The following is a 15,220-nucleotide window of genomic DNA, read 5'->3' as shown; positions in this document are numbered from 1 at the left end:
CAGATGCCTTTTTCTTTAGTGTATTGTACGTTTCTTTTTTTTCTTTCATTTTCAAGTTAAACAGTTCATGATGTAGCAAATTGATACATCTCTCTCATGTAGCCATGTTTTTACAGACAGTGCACCCGTTTGAGGTTTGAAAAACAAATGCACTGCAGGTTTTGCAGGCATCGTTATCACACTCTTCATAGAACGTCCTGTCCTAGACATTGAGCGTAGAACAACCTGTACACGGGCACAGATGACAGCCGTCGACGACATTTTTGTACACTTTCTTTCTCTTTCACACAGCATGTGTGCACTCTAATGAAAATCCCGTAGTGAACGTCGGAAAGGTCCAAAGTATTTCACCTGCGCTGTAAAAGATAGGCTGTTGTTCTATGGCACTTTTTCTGGCAGAATTGGCTGCCAACCATTGCCTGTAAAAAATACGGATGCCCGTAATTTCACTCCTCATCACTGCAATAGTGCACCGTCACATTTACAGCAATTTCCCGTAAACAAATACAAATGTGTGAAATTTGGCTTCCATGGAAACGCAAGAAATACGCTGTCCGATTTACACCAACTTCTTTAAAACATACGTACGCTTATAGTTTCCTTCCTCGGCACCACAATAACATGCTGTCATATTTTGTGCAATTTCAGCAGTTTTCCTGTAAATTCTAGAATGGCGCTTTTCGATAGAAATGAGCCTTCTTCATTGATTATTCACTGATACTAGACTATCCAGATTACTGTGTGCTCTACTACCATTGCTACAGAGTATTTCTACTTTACTATTTGCTAGTTACCTAATAGTTATGCAATTCATCTGAAGCAAGAAACGTTGACGCGACCCTGAAGGATGGTTGCCAGTTAAAGCGAAGTGACAACTGATTCCCACATAAAAGTATGATAACCCTTATTTAAAGTGTGTTAGAAGTCACTGTCACTCAAGAATGAAGAGTCGAAGCAGTTTAAACGAATATACGATGCAAATCGTTCATAAAATATCGACGAAGTCTAATTCTCAAGTGTTAGGCTACAGTGCACCAAAAAAAATAATCTGACATGTCTGATTGGCAAACAAACTTTGCCTATATATTTAGAACAATATATAACGTGTCTCCCAATGCACCGAAGCCACCTAGCACAAAAATTTCTAAGCTTATTGCTTTTTGTTGCCACTAATTTTACGTTTTAAGGCCCTACAGTGGACACCAGAAGAAATGTAGACCGCAACCTGGGTGCGCACACCCTACAAGCAAACTGCAATGACAGTATCAACAGGCCCGATCTTCTAGAACACTGACGGAAGCCGCTGGCACGAGCAAAATGCTTCCATAAACTACTTTGCAATATAAGGTACATGGTAGGACATAATTGGCTTATTGAAAAAAAAAACTATTTGCTGGTGCTGTTGAAGAAAAAAGGCATTTTAGATTATATTGCTCATATTCGTGACGTCCATGCTGGACATTGGCAGGATGCTTGCGCTGTAGGGACAGAATATGAACATAAGGTATAAGTTCTCGAGCATAAATTTATTTTTGCGCAGTGTGCTATTACTACGTGACAGTTCCCTTTAATTTTGACACTCAAAGAAAGCTGCTTGATGTAGAAGAAATGCATCATACCAAAATGTACTGTTGTGCTTCTATGATCCGGTGCTCAAGGTCTTGCAGATTTTGTTTCCCGGCGTTTTTGGAGTTGATATTGTGTGCTGTCTTGATCTGACCCCAAGTAGTGCTCTGAAAGAAAGTAGACCAAATAGAAAAGAAACTTGAATCCTGCGTTTCTCAATTCGCGAAATAAGCTGTAATGTAGTAAAATTAAAGCTATCGCAAACTAATCCTGATGAAAGCGAAAAATGCGCATGAAGTGCACCACACTTCACCGGTAAAAGCAGACAGCTGGTGCTGCGAACAATGCACTGACCTCTTTTTTGATACACATTGTTACGCAGGACTCTTGGTTAAGCATTAGTGAGGGATCCAGTTTACTTGTCATTGAAACACAGAAATTGGTGTTTCTGATAAGACTAACAATATTGCCAGTGCCCTTCAGGTACATATTTTTTTTTAATTTATGTACAAGTCTCTGGGCGTAACCCTTCTTATAATTCCGCAAACTTGATCGGACATGTGCAAGTCTAAGAAACTGCATTCGTCTAATTCGTTCCTGAGAATACGGAGAATATGACACGGCAATGCGGCATGAGCCACAATTTGGCGAGAGCAGGAAGCAGAAGTACCAGAGACTTTTATAGAAGCTGCTCTCGCTAGAATTGACGAGCAGATTTCACAAGTGTGTCTGCTTGAAGCTTACAAGTTCTCGTGATGTTCCCCTGACTGACATGAACGACACACACAAGCATTCATGGATTCATTCGCCAAGTTATACACAGGGTTACATAAAGCGAAGAGTCTACGTCCCACGTAGTTCAGCGCAAGTTTAAAAAAAAAATAAGAACGTAACGCAACACGCTTGTGCTTTTCCCCGCGAGCCATAAGCAAAACACTAAAAAAGCGTATGTGCCATGTGCGGGTCCCGCGGCATTTACTTCAGGCACTGCCCTCCAACCTTTTTGCTGCGTCCTTTTATTCTTTATCTTCAGACAGTGCGCGTGCGCGTGGTTTCATAAACTGAACCTCTGTATGTTTATTTTTTTAATACCATCATAGGGCCGTAATATTTACAGCAGAAAATGCGCAAGAACAACGGGTACCTTTCACAGCGTAAATATAGCTACCCTGCTGCGCAATGATGACTAGACATGCATTAAGACACAGTGAACTTCGATAGTTTCGCAGTATTTGGAAGGTACAGATGGCTGCCCGACACTCCAAACACAAATGTACACTCTCCAGTAATTTGCGATTTCAAGTAATTTCATAGAATGCGTGTCGCATGTTCGAAATGTGTCCTGCAGTCCACCTCATCCAGGCATATTTGTTCGAATCTTATGCAAGAAAGCATGCGGCGTGGTCTGGTTTTAATTCCGAGCTTGAAACCTAAAGGCCATTTCTTCAATCTCGCCATTCACAGCTAACCTATGTATGTCATTTCTAAACGCGCGATGCCTGAACTAAAATGTCACTAACAGATGGACATGACCGGCCACCTCATTGACCATAACTGCCGTTCGCAATAACTTGCCTGACTCTGAACTTACTGCGCTTGAATGAGGCCTCAGTGATATCAGGAAGCAATGCTACTTCTAGCAAATTACTTTGAAAGCTGCGCTACGTAAATTAATTAGAGTATCACAGGTACTAGCTGCTTTTAAAGCTTCCTCTTCATAAGAATAATGATTTTGTGCTAGTAATGTTGTGTTACTAATATCTAGGCGTTCACGTAACGGCGAAGCTTACTTGGCCAACTCGTATTAGCCGTGTTGGTAAATATGCTAATCGCAAACTAGTTTAGTTACGCCGGGCAGTTTCAAAGCCACCATTACCTCTTCAACTCGTATTTTATGAAACACTGTCAAGGTCTGAGCTTCCGTATGCACATGCGTTGTAGAACGAACTTCTTCCTAATCAATTAGAAACATTATAGAACGGTGGCGCGTGTTTTCTTCTGTCAAATAATTTTGGATTATTTAGCGTATCTTCGATGAAACTCAATTTGTGCTTTCCTAACCTCTCTCTGAGGAGGAAAATACCACGTTTATTATTGTTACGCAATATTTTTGATAATCTGCTTGTGAAAAGTGAAATCCTTATTCAGCCAAATTATGTATCATTTATTACTAATCAGTTACTGAAAGTTACGTTCCTTTTATCACACTAAATTGATCGGTCATCCCGAAGACAGCTAATGAACGGATCCGCATGCCCATCTCCGTCTCCGTCATTCTTGACGCTCACGCATTTAGAAATTATGACACTTAGGATTGAGTTATATAATGGTAACTTATATACATCTACTTTTATTTCACCGCACCTCTATGCAAGGCCTCCAGACATTAAAGAGCTTTAGCGTGCCCGGTATTCCGCTAAAGGCAGGCAAATGAGGCGGATTACCGGATTACCGGATGAGCGAAGGTGTAAATGTCAGCACCCTGCACGATGCAGCCACCTGTTGACGTGGAGTTCAACGTGACAGACACGTAGCCATCACGGCACGCAGTAACCAAGTGTATTTTACTTCGCTACTGGTGTAAATTCTTGGTAGTATCTCTTTCGCGCCTCCGCCCATCCGGCAAAACGTCCAGTCCTGCTGCGTTTAGCGAAATGCTGGAAGCGCTAAGCTCTTCATTGAATGTATTGAGGCAAAATACAGACGATCCTAGAAAATCAGCTGCATGGAGCGGGAAAATTGAAAAGCAAAGAAAATGAGACGGTAAACAGAAGATGAGAGATTTTTGATCGCAGAAAGGCATCGAGGCGCTCTTGTGGCGAACTCGTAGAAACAGCGTGACCGAGGAATGAATGTGCAATGGAAACTGATGAAATTATTCGGAATATTCAACCGCATAGAAACGGCATTGATAGCCTCACTCATTATTAAGGCCGGGCACGTTTTAATGCGGAAGCATCAAGTGAAAATCCCTCCTAGTCGGGGCGTGACCGATCAGAGTAAGACTCCAAAAACGCTCGGATTAACGTCACATTTCTCAGAGGTTCCTTTAAACAAAATAAATTATTGGCTTTTAAACTAAAATTTTATGCGTTTCGGTCTGAGCGGGAATCGCACCCGAGCCTCCGGGGTGCAAGACGAGCAGGCTTCAACGACACCACGGCGGCTCCACGCTTCTGGCCTACTGAAGGTGCGCCTAGTGCGTGCGTCGTTGCACACGTCACGTCGCAGCCATCCGGCTAAATAAAGGTGTGGCCCAGTGCATGCGTCATTAGACACGTGACTGCGCAGACAATGGGAAGGAGGCGACACCACGTGTTGGGTGTATAAAATGAGCACGCTGCCTCCTGCGCGTCACCTGCTCTTCGGATTTCATCGGCGTTGTGTCTACTGCGATAAACTCTCAACGCCGCGTCACGAATGTATAAAATGAGCCTGTCTGTGGCCAATATATACACAAACAACCACACACACACGCCGAATCAGCAGAAAGGACTATAATGCTTTCGCATTCCCACACGTAAGCAGTCTTAAGTGTCTCTGCAGAATTTTTTTATGTAGTATTAGTGTCACGGCAGCCACTTCCCGTGGAAAGGGAGCACCACTTTGTAGGTTTTTTATTTTTATCTGCTTCCGTGGTCAAGGTCGATCCTTTATTAGTTCTCTCTGTGATCGTGATTACATTAAAAGCTTTATCTCTATCAGGTGATATGGCCTCAAGTGCACATGTCCTCCTCAAGTGCGCATGTCCTAGTCTGCGTATCCGTTTGTCATGTGTCTGTGTGGGTGTGTGTTTGAGTTCGGCCCTACGTGTGGCTGTGCACGTCTGAACGGGAGTGAGAAACTGATGAATCGCATAACATTCGGTTAACTCTCGGTGTCTGTGTTCCTGCCGTGCTGGTATCCTCGTGTGGGTCAAAGGTTGTCAGGAGCCTATGCCTTCGCGGTAGCTGTGAGTGATTTGCTCATAGAAGCTCTATATTCAAGGACATCGTAAGTGCTTCTCACTTCAAATTAATCATGGAGTCGCATAGACTTACAGTATAGTAGCGTGTTCTTTCATTGGGGAGGGGAGGGGGTGAGGTTCGGCTTCGTTGATGCGACATTTTCGTAGCTCTGTAGCTTCACACCACAGAGCCTCGCAGGAAAGAGTGATAGTTTGTCTTGTGTCTTTCCTGTCCCACTGATTTGTTTGCCCTATAACTAAATTTATTATCATGCCCTGATCGAGTTGCTAGTCTAGGCCCGGTTTTTTTCTTTTCGTGGTGATTACATATACATGACAGGACGTTTATTCTTAGTTGTACATGGAAGTCCTTCCTTCAGAACTTCTATTTACGAAGCGTTTGGTCTTCCGCCATAAGCATTTGGTATATGGCTGCTTTCTGGAAGCGCATGTCTTGGCCGAACAAAAGGTGGTTGGAATAAAAAAATCTGGCTAGTTGACGTTCAGCGGTTGCCTGCTACTACCTCTCGTGGCTCTTCTTTCAAAGCTATAGGGAGAGACGTGTATGGAGCGCTAATAGAATGCAAAGATTTTTTGTTTTATTTTATTTTATCTCACGAAGCACCACAAAAAGACGCGAACCACAGCCTCTTGCAGTGCGTGTGCTACATCAAGATGCCCACTAATAGTACAGACGAAAATTAGGTAGAAAACATTCCAATTTTTCATTTGCTGACGCATAGGCCTAATTTTCCAATGCTACTTAGCTTTCCATACACCTTAAGTATCCATTTAAGTGTGACATAAGGGGTATATTATACCTCGTGGCATCTGACGTATGTTATTAATTGTACAAGAAGCCCAGTGCATCAAATCTTCAGCAGGTTCCGTCGGGTTTCAAGTCGGAGCGGCTGACTTTCAAGCGCTTCATACGTCGACCAGGCGGTCGCGTCGTACGAACCATGTCACTGCTCTCCCCTTAATCTAAATAGCCGTTTCGTAATAGGGTACCAATTTTTTAAGGGTCGTTTTGAAGCATGAAAGCTGACATATTCTTTGATGCACTTTTCAAGCCACTGAACTGAATAAGAAGAACAGTGTCCTTCATGCCCTGCCGTCATTTTTTGTCTCCTTCGGGGAGCATTACTTTTTCACCTCATGCGCTGAATACATCTCGGATATGTTGAAGTGTTCTTTCTTACATTCGAAAGAGTGCTGTTCATTCCTGCTGTACACATTTTCCTTTTCTCTTGTGTGTTCGCATCTGATCGTTGTTCTGGCTCCCAATGTCCTGGCCATTTTATAGCTCGCAACGCAATTCACCGAGAGACGCCCTCCCGCTTACACGTTTACACGCACGTGGGTGTAACTGATGAGATGTTTGTGTGTGTGGCGGGGGGGGGGGGGGGGCAGAGAAACTCCGTCACGCGTTTCCTTGTTGACCGAGGAGCTGAAACTATTCAATCTCACCTCAGGGACAGTGCATCCGTGCAGGCAAATGTTAAGTTTATCATATATATTTTTTTTAATCGAAGCTTATTTAGAGAGGCCTGCCAACCTCTGCTGACCCTAGGCTGCTGCATCTGATGCCCTCCCGAATACAGAAACAAGAGAAAAAAATAGTTCCATGTCCTAGCGTATCGGATCGCAACTTGGTCCCCCAGCACAGCAGCCCGATGCTCCAGCCATTACTTCATAATCGCGCACGTACACGACATGTGTAGACGCGAGATAGCTCTTCGAGAGGATCGGCATGGGTGGGAGACCACTGAGCGCGTGGCGCAGTTGCCATTAGGTCGCAGACGCAGTAATGGGAAACGGGCTAAAAGCAGTGAACTTTACCTCTGCCTTTCGAGTCGCGCTCCTTCTGTGTGCACCACTCCTCAACATTGTTCTCTCGGCGAACACGAAACGCCGCCTTCGTTTATATATATATATATATATATATATATATACTTCCTTTGGGCGTGCCACTAGACACAGAAGCAAGGAAACTGCTTCGCGTGCAAAGGAAATCAAAGGTGTCTACCATGAATGGTGGCACGGATATTTATGCCGGCAAAGGACACCTTCGACGAGTGTTTCGAGAGAAAAAGAGACGTCTATGTTCAGCGTAGGGTTTCTCATGTTTCTCTATCCGCTAGCATAAGGATGCAGGCATAAGGACGCAGGCATAAAATGCCTGCAACAATACCTTTTGCAGTATGTTGTTTTTGCCAAACTACCGGTCGCCACCATAGAAAGGTTTTATGTAATAGCATGCTCACTTTGGCACAGCAGCATCTTTATTTGCGTTGACAAATATACAGCGGACTATTATTATTATTATTATTATTATTATTATTATTATTAGTAGTAGTAGTAGTAGTAGTAGTAGTAGTAGTAGTAGTAGTAGTAGTAGTAGTAGTAGTAGTAGTAGTAGTAGTATTCATGAAAACACGTATGCAATGGACAGAGAAAATGGGAAGGGAGCAGACTGGCAACTACCCCCTCAAAGGGCACAACGTCTTCGAAATGTTTAGGAAGGCGAACCTAGGAGTAGACATTGAAGATCTAGGTAGAACGGAATTAAAAAAGCGAATAAGAAGAGCACGATGAACGACCAATACTAAAGTAAATTGGCAACGACAAAGACTATAGCGCTCTAGTAGGAACAGAACAGACATGCAGGAACAGAAAAAAGGAAGAAAAACGACACGCAGGTCTCGCAACACGCAAAAGAAAGTGCAAAATTTTTTTTTCAAGAAACAGATGTGTGCCTCACAAAGAAAAAGAAAGAAGCTCTGCAAACCGGAAAGCCACGTTAGATTCTTGTAGGGAAAGTAAGCACGCTACGACGAGCCTGCTCGGGTCGAGAGGCACAACCATTCGGATACAGGCAACCTCCGAGCGGCGTAAACAGCAGCCCAAATATAGACTATAGCAAGCGATCTGATCTGCGCAAGGAAAACAGGACACCCTAATATTAGGTTCCCAGGTGTCTCGCCGGAACCACAAGACGCGCACGGCGGACCCGCCCAGACGTCCTCGTCGGTATTAACGTTCACTCATTGGGACAGAGCCAACCCCCTTAACTTGAGAAACGGGGCTTTAGCACGACTGGGGCAAGCCTCGATCGCGAACCCCTGGTGCGAGGCGACTGTGTTGCTTACTGCACGCTTGTCTGGAAGCTATGCTGCTTCCAACCTCTCTGTGTGAGCTCAAGATAATCCTCCCCATCTGATACGGTCCCACTGATTACTGTGCGCACTGAGCCAGATTATTCCTTACGACGATCATAACTGCCAACTATCCCGAATTTATTGTAAAGTTTACAGATTCGGACTTGTTTTCTACGAGGTTGCGAACATTGCGAGCATATTTACGAAGAACAAATTCTGTTTTGAGAAAACGTTTTGATCACTGATCTCCGAACGTTTCATCGGAATGACCGTGATGGCGAAAGGGCGCTGTTCGGGTGCCTGCGTTCGAGCCAGTTTATACAAGTTCCTGAAGCACGATAAAGCTGGAACAGCAAAGTCAGTTAAAGAGACGCTTTGATCCGAACACAGTTGTGTTGTTTGTCAGTCTTTGTTGCTTCAAGTTTGCTGCTGCTTGTATGCTGACTCTAATAGCGAATCACCGGCAATAAAGGGCGTATGTATCCCTCAAAAAGCGTGTTCCCCGAGTAAGCTTTAGGAAAATGCGTCCCCCCCTTCCTTCCTCTTGATTTCGTGTACTTATGAATTATTATATTTAGCCATTTCAATGTCACCAAGCTCGCAGGTATGAAGAGTCATGATTTTCTTCAAGCATTGCACCGATTTCGTTTTAATTTAAGCGTAAAATTAGAGGGAAAATAAAATAAAGGAAAATAAATAAGTAAAACTGAACATAAGCTAAACGAAGGAATGTAATGTAGATTCCTTTTTGCCTAGTTCCTGTGTTTCTCTTGTTATTTTTCTGCGTGTGTGCGTGCATGTGTGTGTGGGGGGGGGGGGGGGTCAATGTGTGTTAGTGCGTGTGTGCACCCATGTAGGGGCACTACAAGTGGCAAGAGGGAATCTTGCCGCTCGCAGGTAGGGATGAAGCTTCTAAATAATTATATACGGCATGCGACCCTTAACAGAACCTCCTCAGGCTTAAAACGGCAAACAATAAAGCGAAGAAAGTTCGCAACAACATCACCAGCGTCAGCTAAGCAAAATATAGCTTCCTCGTCACGACTCAGTTAGCATCATTTGCGTGTGTGTTTCTTTAGCTGCGCACCTACGTGCGCAGCTACAGAAACAATGGAGTGTCGCGTGTGGTGTTATTTTCTCCCGCCGTCCTTGTGTATAAAGTGCAACCTACTGCGGCCAGAAATAGCGCTTTCTAAAGAGTAGAAGGTAACATAGTAAGCTCTTCATGTAACGCGTAGAGCGGGCAAACCGTTGTCTATTGTAGTAACTGGATGTGTGCCAGAAAAGTAAACACTCACGGCTGTAGTGGTAGCGTGAACTGAAGTAAGCGTAAGCTGACTAAGTAAAAAACGAGCTGTTGTGCTAGGGGTCCTCTGTTTGAATCCAACCATCGGACAATTTCGTTTAGGTTTATTAATTGAACCCAGTGCTTTTATTTAGCGAGTTTATCACCACTTTTCCGTATTGGATATGTTTCCAACCTCTTCCCTGTGCCAATTCGGGAGGTTGTGCTAAGCCGTGCCGATAAAATTGCATCCTTTTAAGGTTCCAGCTCTGTTATTGTTTCGTACTTTTAATATTTAAGTCCGAGAAGGATTAAGACGAAACGCCTGCGCTGTCAGTGTTTTGTTTCATGACATTTGTTAGTGGGTTGGCGTTCTCAACATTCCAGGGAATAATTTTGTCAAGAACTTTAAGACCTGGTATGAACAACTTTAGTGACAGGATGACGTGGCAATATAACCCGCACACATCGCATATATGCACGGGATATAGCATACATATGCCTAAATATATACTCAACCTCACGACCACGCCGACGGCAAAAGTTAGCTTGGAGTGTCCATACAATTGCTGTCGCAGTTATAATCATTCCGTGGCAACTGAGAATCAGATCAGTGCCAGGGGATGAGAAGATTGGTGTAAGTTAAGCATATGCAGGACACGCGTCGTTGATTCAAGAGAGCTTTGGAGAGCCACCCCTCGGTCCTGCTGCGGTCGTATTTAAGATGACGTGATCGATATGACGTGTCACATCTGTTCTGTCTCTTTCAGAGCGGGTACTGCGAGATGCGCACAACGACGCTGGCCAGTGACTCACGGGAAGCCTGAATCTTCGCTCGGCCATGGAACTTTCGCAGCTGCCAGGTATGACTGCACATCATTAGCACTCTGTCTTCCGGAGGGGGGAGCGAAACCTTGGAAAGAAATTCTGTTCTACGTCTGTATGTGCGTGTGTCTGTATGTGCGTGTGTGTGTGTGTGTGTGTGTGTGTGTGCGCGCGCGCGTGAGTGTGTGTGTGTGTGTGTGCGCGTGTGTGTGCGTGCGTGAGTGCGTGTGCGTGTGTGTTTGCGTGAGTGCGTACGCGTGAGTGAGTGAGTGAGTGAGTGAGTGAGTGAGTGAGTGAGTGAGTGAGTGAGTGAGTGAGTGAGTGAGTGAGTGAGTGAGTGAGTGAGTGAGTGAAAGAGAAAAAGTCACAGGCCTGTGCGGCACACGCATTACTCCCAGCGTGTGTCGCACTAGGGGGTTTGCACCTTGCGGGGAGGCGCCATAACGTGTACCGAAGGGCAAACGCAGTTACTGAGAGAACGCGGCGCACATGTAACTTCCCTTGACCCGTGGCCCGATACGATGCTGTTGGTGATAATGATAATTTATTTGCATTCCCTTTGAAATGAGGCGGTGACAAATGGTCACCTAGCCTGCTTGAGTTCACCAGGTCCAGCTGCATGCAACATGCGACTTCTACATGCAAATGCTACGTGCAACTGCTACATGTCGACGCTACGCGGCGCGCATCTCGCATCGCGTGACAAGTGGCACGATGCGATGCAAGTGGTGACGATGAAGACGTGTATGATAATGACGATGATTTATTGGCATCTCCTTTGAAACGGGGCCGCGACACACAGTTAACTAGCCTGCTTGATTTAATCAGTTATGCCAATCATGTTTTTTTTTATTCTAGGATCGGGTATACATCTCCTTAATCTTCGTTTTATTTTTCTTTAAGATGTAGTCACACATGGCGTCTGGCCTGTGTGCAGCCGGAGCATGTACGTTGAGATAGCAAGTGGCAAATCGGTGGGGCCGATCGACCAGTACAAAGCAACGTTGGATGATTGTGTCAAGGCGATGTTGTTTGAGTCTACGGAATTCGTCGCGCAGTGCTCGATCTGGGCTTGCGGGGGCGTTGTAAAATGTGAAGTTGTCTTCAGCGTTGTTGATGTAAAGGTCGTCAAACGAAGTGGCTGGACTCGTGAGGGTCTTCGCGGCGAAGATTTCCTGACCGCATTTACGTATGACCGCGCGTGAGGTTGCTCACGTAGGAGCTGCCGTGCCTGATTTTCGGCAGCACGAACTTGAGGGTCTCGGCGGCGAACCTGTCGGGCCGAATCCTCAGCAGCACCCACCAGAGGGTTTTCGCGGCTTAGTCTTTTTTTTTTCGTCCTTTTCTCGAGAACTAAGTAAACGGTCCTCCCGGCGTCCACGGCGACCTGCGGCTTGGGCTGCTCTCCGCACAGCGGTCTGCTGAGCCCGACGTTGCCTGGTTGCAGCTGCACACGTAGCTTTAAGAGTCGCTTCTTCAGCAGTGGTTCGTACCATACGGAGAGACGTAATAACGCGTTGCGAAGAGGTAACACCGGGAAAGAGATTACGCGGCGCGCATCTCACATCCCTTGATACGTGTCAGGAGACGATGCAAGTGGAAACTTGAGCGAGTCCAAAGCACTCAGTCCGCAGGAACAGCTACAAGAACGGACGACTGTTCAACACCGCGCGTTTGTCACTTCTTGTTCGCTAGGTTCCTTCTAAGCGGCGATACGTCTTCTTCTCATCATTGCCCTTGCCGCACTACGGACGCGGCATTTTCCTCCCTTTCAAAGGATGCATCGTCCCAATGTGAAAGTCGAGCGCGTGCGTGGACGAAACATGAAAACGCGAGCCACTTGGATAAGCGTGGCTTTATGCGCAGCAATGAATGTAACTGCGATGGAAAGTGAGCACGTATCGATGCTACGCGATGAGCCTGCCTTGCTGGGCTACAGAGCTCAGTCGTTATACTAAACGACTGGATCCTTCCAGGAGGCACCCCTGAACGCCGCAAAGCTCTATATGACAGCTTGCTGCTCTACCTATTAAGGAAATGGGGAAATGATAAGCTAGAGGTAAATTGAAGTCTAAGAAAAAAGACGGGTGGCCGCTGGTGGGAGCCGAACCCATGACCTATATATGCGCTCAACCCGAAAACCCAACCTTCCAAAAAAGGGGAGCGCATGTACAGACGGACTGACTGAAGAATGGGTGGTGTTACCACTGTGGATAGCCCACTATGAGGGAGGCTAAACAGAAAGATTATTTGAGCTGTATTACCCAATTACCATTTCGCGATTAGATAACAAAAGCGCACTCACGGCGAGAAGAGGCTTGGTAAGCCACAAAAAGGTGCAAGAAGGAAGTGCGGGTGGTGTTACGTTTCGCCTACAACGCGCGGTAATGCCGGCGCGGATGCAACGGACGCCGGGGCTTTGTTCAAAGCGGCGGACATTTTGGCCCGTCCAACGCCGCCGCAACGCCTACCCGCCAAGCGTGTCCAGGCGTGTTTCAGTGCCACGTGTCTTCGTGTGTGTGTGTGTGTGTGTGCCCACGCTTGTCAAAGCGCGGCATCAGGGGAGCGGAGCTCCCCAAGTGAAGGTTGGCGATGCGTCACTACACTCGGTTCAGCAGGTCTCTCGGCCCGACAGTTCGCGCCGTCGTGGGGTCATGCTCCGCCGTCCCGTGACCTTCATCCCGTGACCTTCTTCCCGTGACCTTCCCTTTTGGACCGCGACGCCGAGGGTATAAGAGCAGCTGCCCCCGGACGCCAGGAGAGAGGCTCCGATTTGTACTGTTGAGTTACGTGCTCTCCCGTATTTCCACTTCGGTCGACCTGACCGGCCGCTCTTTTGCTATGTTAGAATAAACAAGTTGTTCTGTTACCAGTCTTCTCATGCTTTGCCGGGACCTTCGGATGCTTCCAGTGCCCCAGGCCGCCAGGCCAACGCTACCCTTGGGGCTTGCGACCCATTGGCAATAACGGGCGTCAGCACCGAGACCCCAACAACTCGTGCCAGCGGTGCGATTCCTACATCTGGTTGCCAGCGGTGAGATCGCGACAACGGAGGCCAGCAGCGAAGAGATGCGGTTGACTGTATGCTGAGCAGCACAACGACCATCCGGGAGCAGTGCAACGAGCCCTGTGTGATGACTGGTTGCCTGCAGCGGAACGACTGCGCTGAAGTCTTGGCTGCGAGGTTTGGTGAGTGCGGGACTTTCTTCTTCTGAGTTTTGCCAGGCTTTTGTTAGTGTTAGAAACAGAGCTGGTAATTGTGGTTGTCGTTGCTACCGGGTTAGTTTGCGGCAAGACAATAGTAGGCAGTAGAGAAAGCAGCATTCAGAGCAGCCATGGATTTGAAGTCGTTGCGCAAACCGAAATTGCTGGAGCTTGCAAGAGAGTTGGGTCTGGATGTCTCAGACAAACTCAGAAAACCAGAACTGCTAAGGGCTATTCTTGAGTTAGAAGCTGAGGATGACGAGCTGTCGGATTGCCTTGAGACCATTGAGGAGCGGGCAAAAAGACAGGAGCGAGAACTTAAAGAACAAAAAGAGAAAGAAAAAGAAGAGCGCGACCGTCAACACGCTTTGGAAATGAAGCGTCTCGAGTTAGAGATGGAACGCGCTCGTAATGGAAGTCAGGCACACGGTGCAGGAGAACGAGTATTGTTCAAAATGACTGACCTGATGCGGCCGTTTAAGCTTGGAGAGGACATTGGTTTGTTCCTGGTTAACTTTGAGCGAACGTGCGAGAAGCAGGGGTTCTCTCGGGAAACGTGGCCACAGCGCTTGCTCACTTTGCTACCCGGCGAGGCGGCCGACGTAGTCGCTCGCTTGGAGAGAGAGGAGGCAGAGGATTTCGACAAAGTGAAATCGAGTCTGCTAAAAAAGTACCGGCTGTCAGCGGAGGCGTTCCGTCGGAAGTTTCGGGAAAATGAGAAAGGCAAAAGGGAGTCATATACAGAGTTTGCGTACAGGCTTATGTCAAACATGCAGGAGTGGCTCAAAGAAGAGAAAGCGTTTGGTGACCACGAGAAAGTTCTGCAGTGTTTCGGGCTAGAACAGTTTTATAGTCGGTTACCTGAGAACGTGCGGTACTGGGTCTTGGATAGGCCAGACGTTAGTACGGTGGCTAGAGCCGCTGAGTTAGCCGAGGAGTTTGTGACGCGTCGGGCTCGCGGAGCTAAGGACGGTCAAAAGGGTGAATTTGGCTCCAAGTTTGAGAGGCCAAAGTTCACGCCCATGAGAGCAAAGGGGGACACACGTAGTTCGGATGCGAGTGAAAGCAGTCCGACCGAACGTAAGGAGACGGCGGCAACCGAAGCCGAACGCAGAAAGCGGTTCGAGACGAGGCAAGCGCGCGTTTGTTATACGTGCCAGAAGCCGGGTCACTTTTCGGCGCAGTGTCCAGAAACAAAAACACAAGTCGTGTTTTTGTCTATATGCAGCACTG

The 15,220-nt window shown here is 46.6% G+C and overlaps 1 protein-coding gene across 8 annotated transcripts in view; it reads left to right on the top strand.

The window, feature by feature from the left end:
• LOC126533843 (ATP-binding cassette subfamily G member 4-like) overlaps positions 1–15,220 on the top strand; it is a 105,473-nt gene that overhangs the window by 27,698 nt on the left and 62,555 nt on the right. For all 8 annotated transcript variants that reach the window (XM_055072436.2, XM_055072439.2, XM_055072435.2 and 5 more), the window contains exon 2: positions 10,729–10,821. In XM_055072436.2, the coding sequence (XP_054928411.1) occupies positions 10,800–10,821 (22 nt within the window). In that variant the 5' untranslated portion in view covers positions 10,729–10,799. The remainder of the gene's footprint in view (positions 1–10,728; positions 10,822–15,220) is intronic.

The sequence above is a fragment of the Dermacentor andersoni genome, chromosome 7, assembly GCF_023375885.2.
Source record: "Dermacentor andersoni chromosome 7, qqDerAnde1_hic_scaffold, whole genome shotgun sequence".
NCBI classification, from domain to species: Eukaryota; Metazoa; Arthropoda; class Arachnida; order Ixodida; family Ixodidae; genus Dermacentor; species Dermacentor andersoni.
Note: the sequence above shows the minus strand (reverse complement) of the source record. Positions and strands in the feature narration are given on the sequence as shown.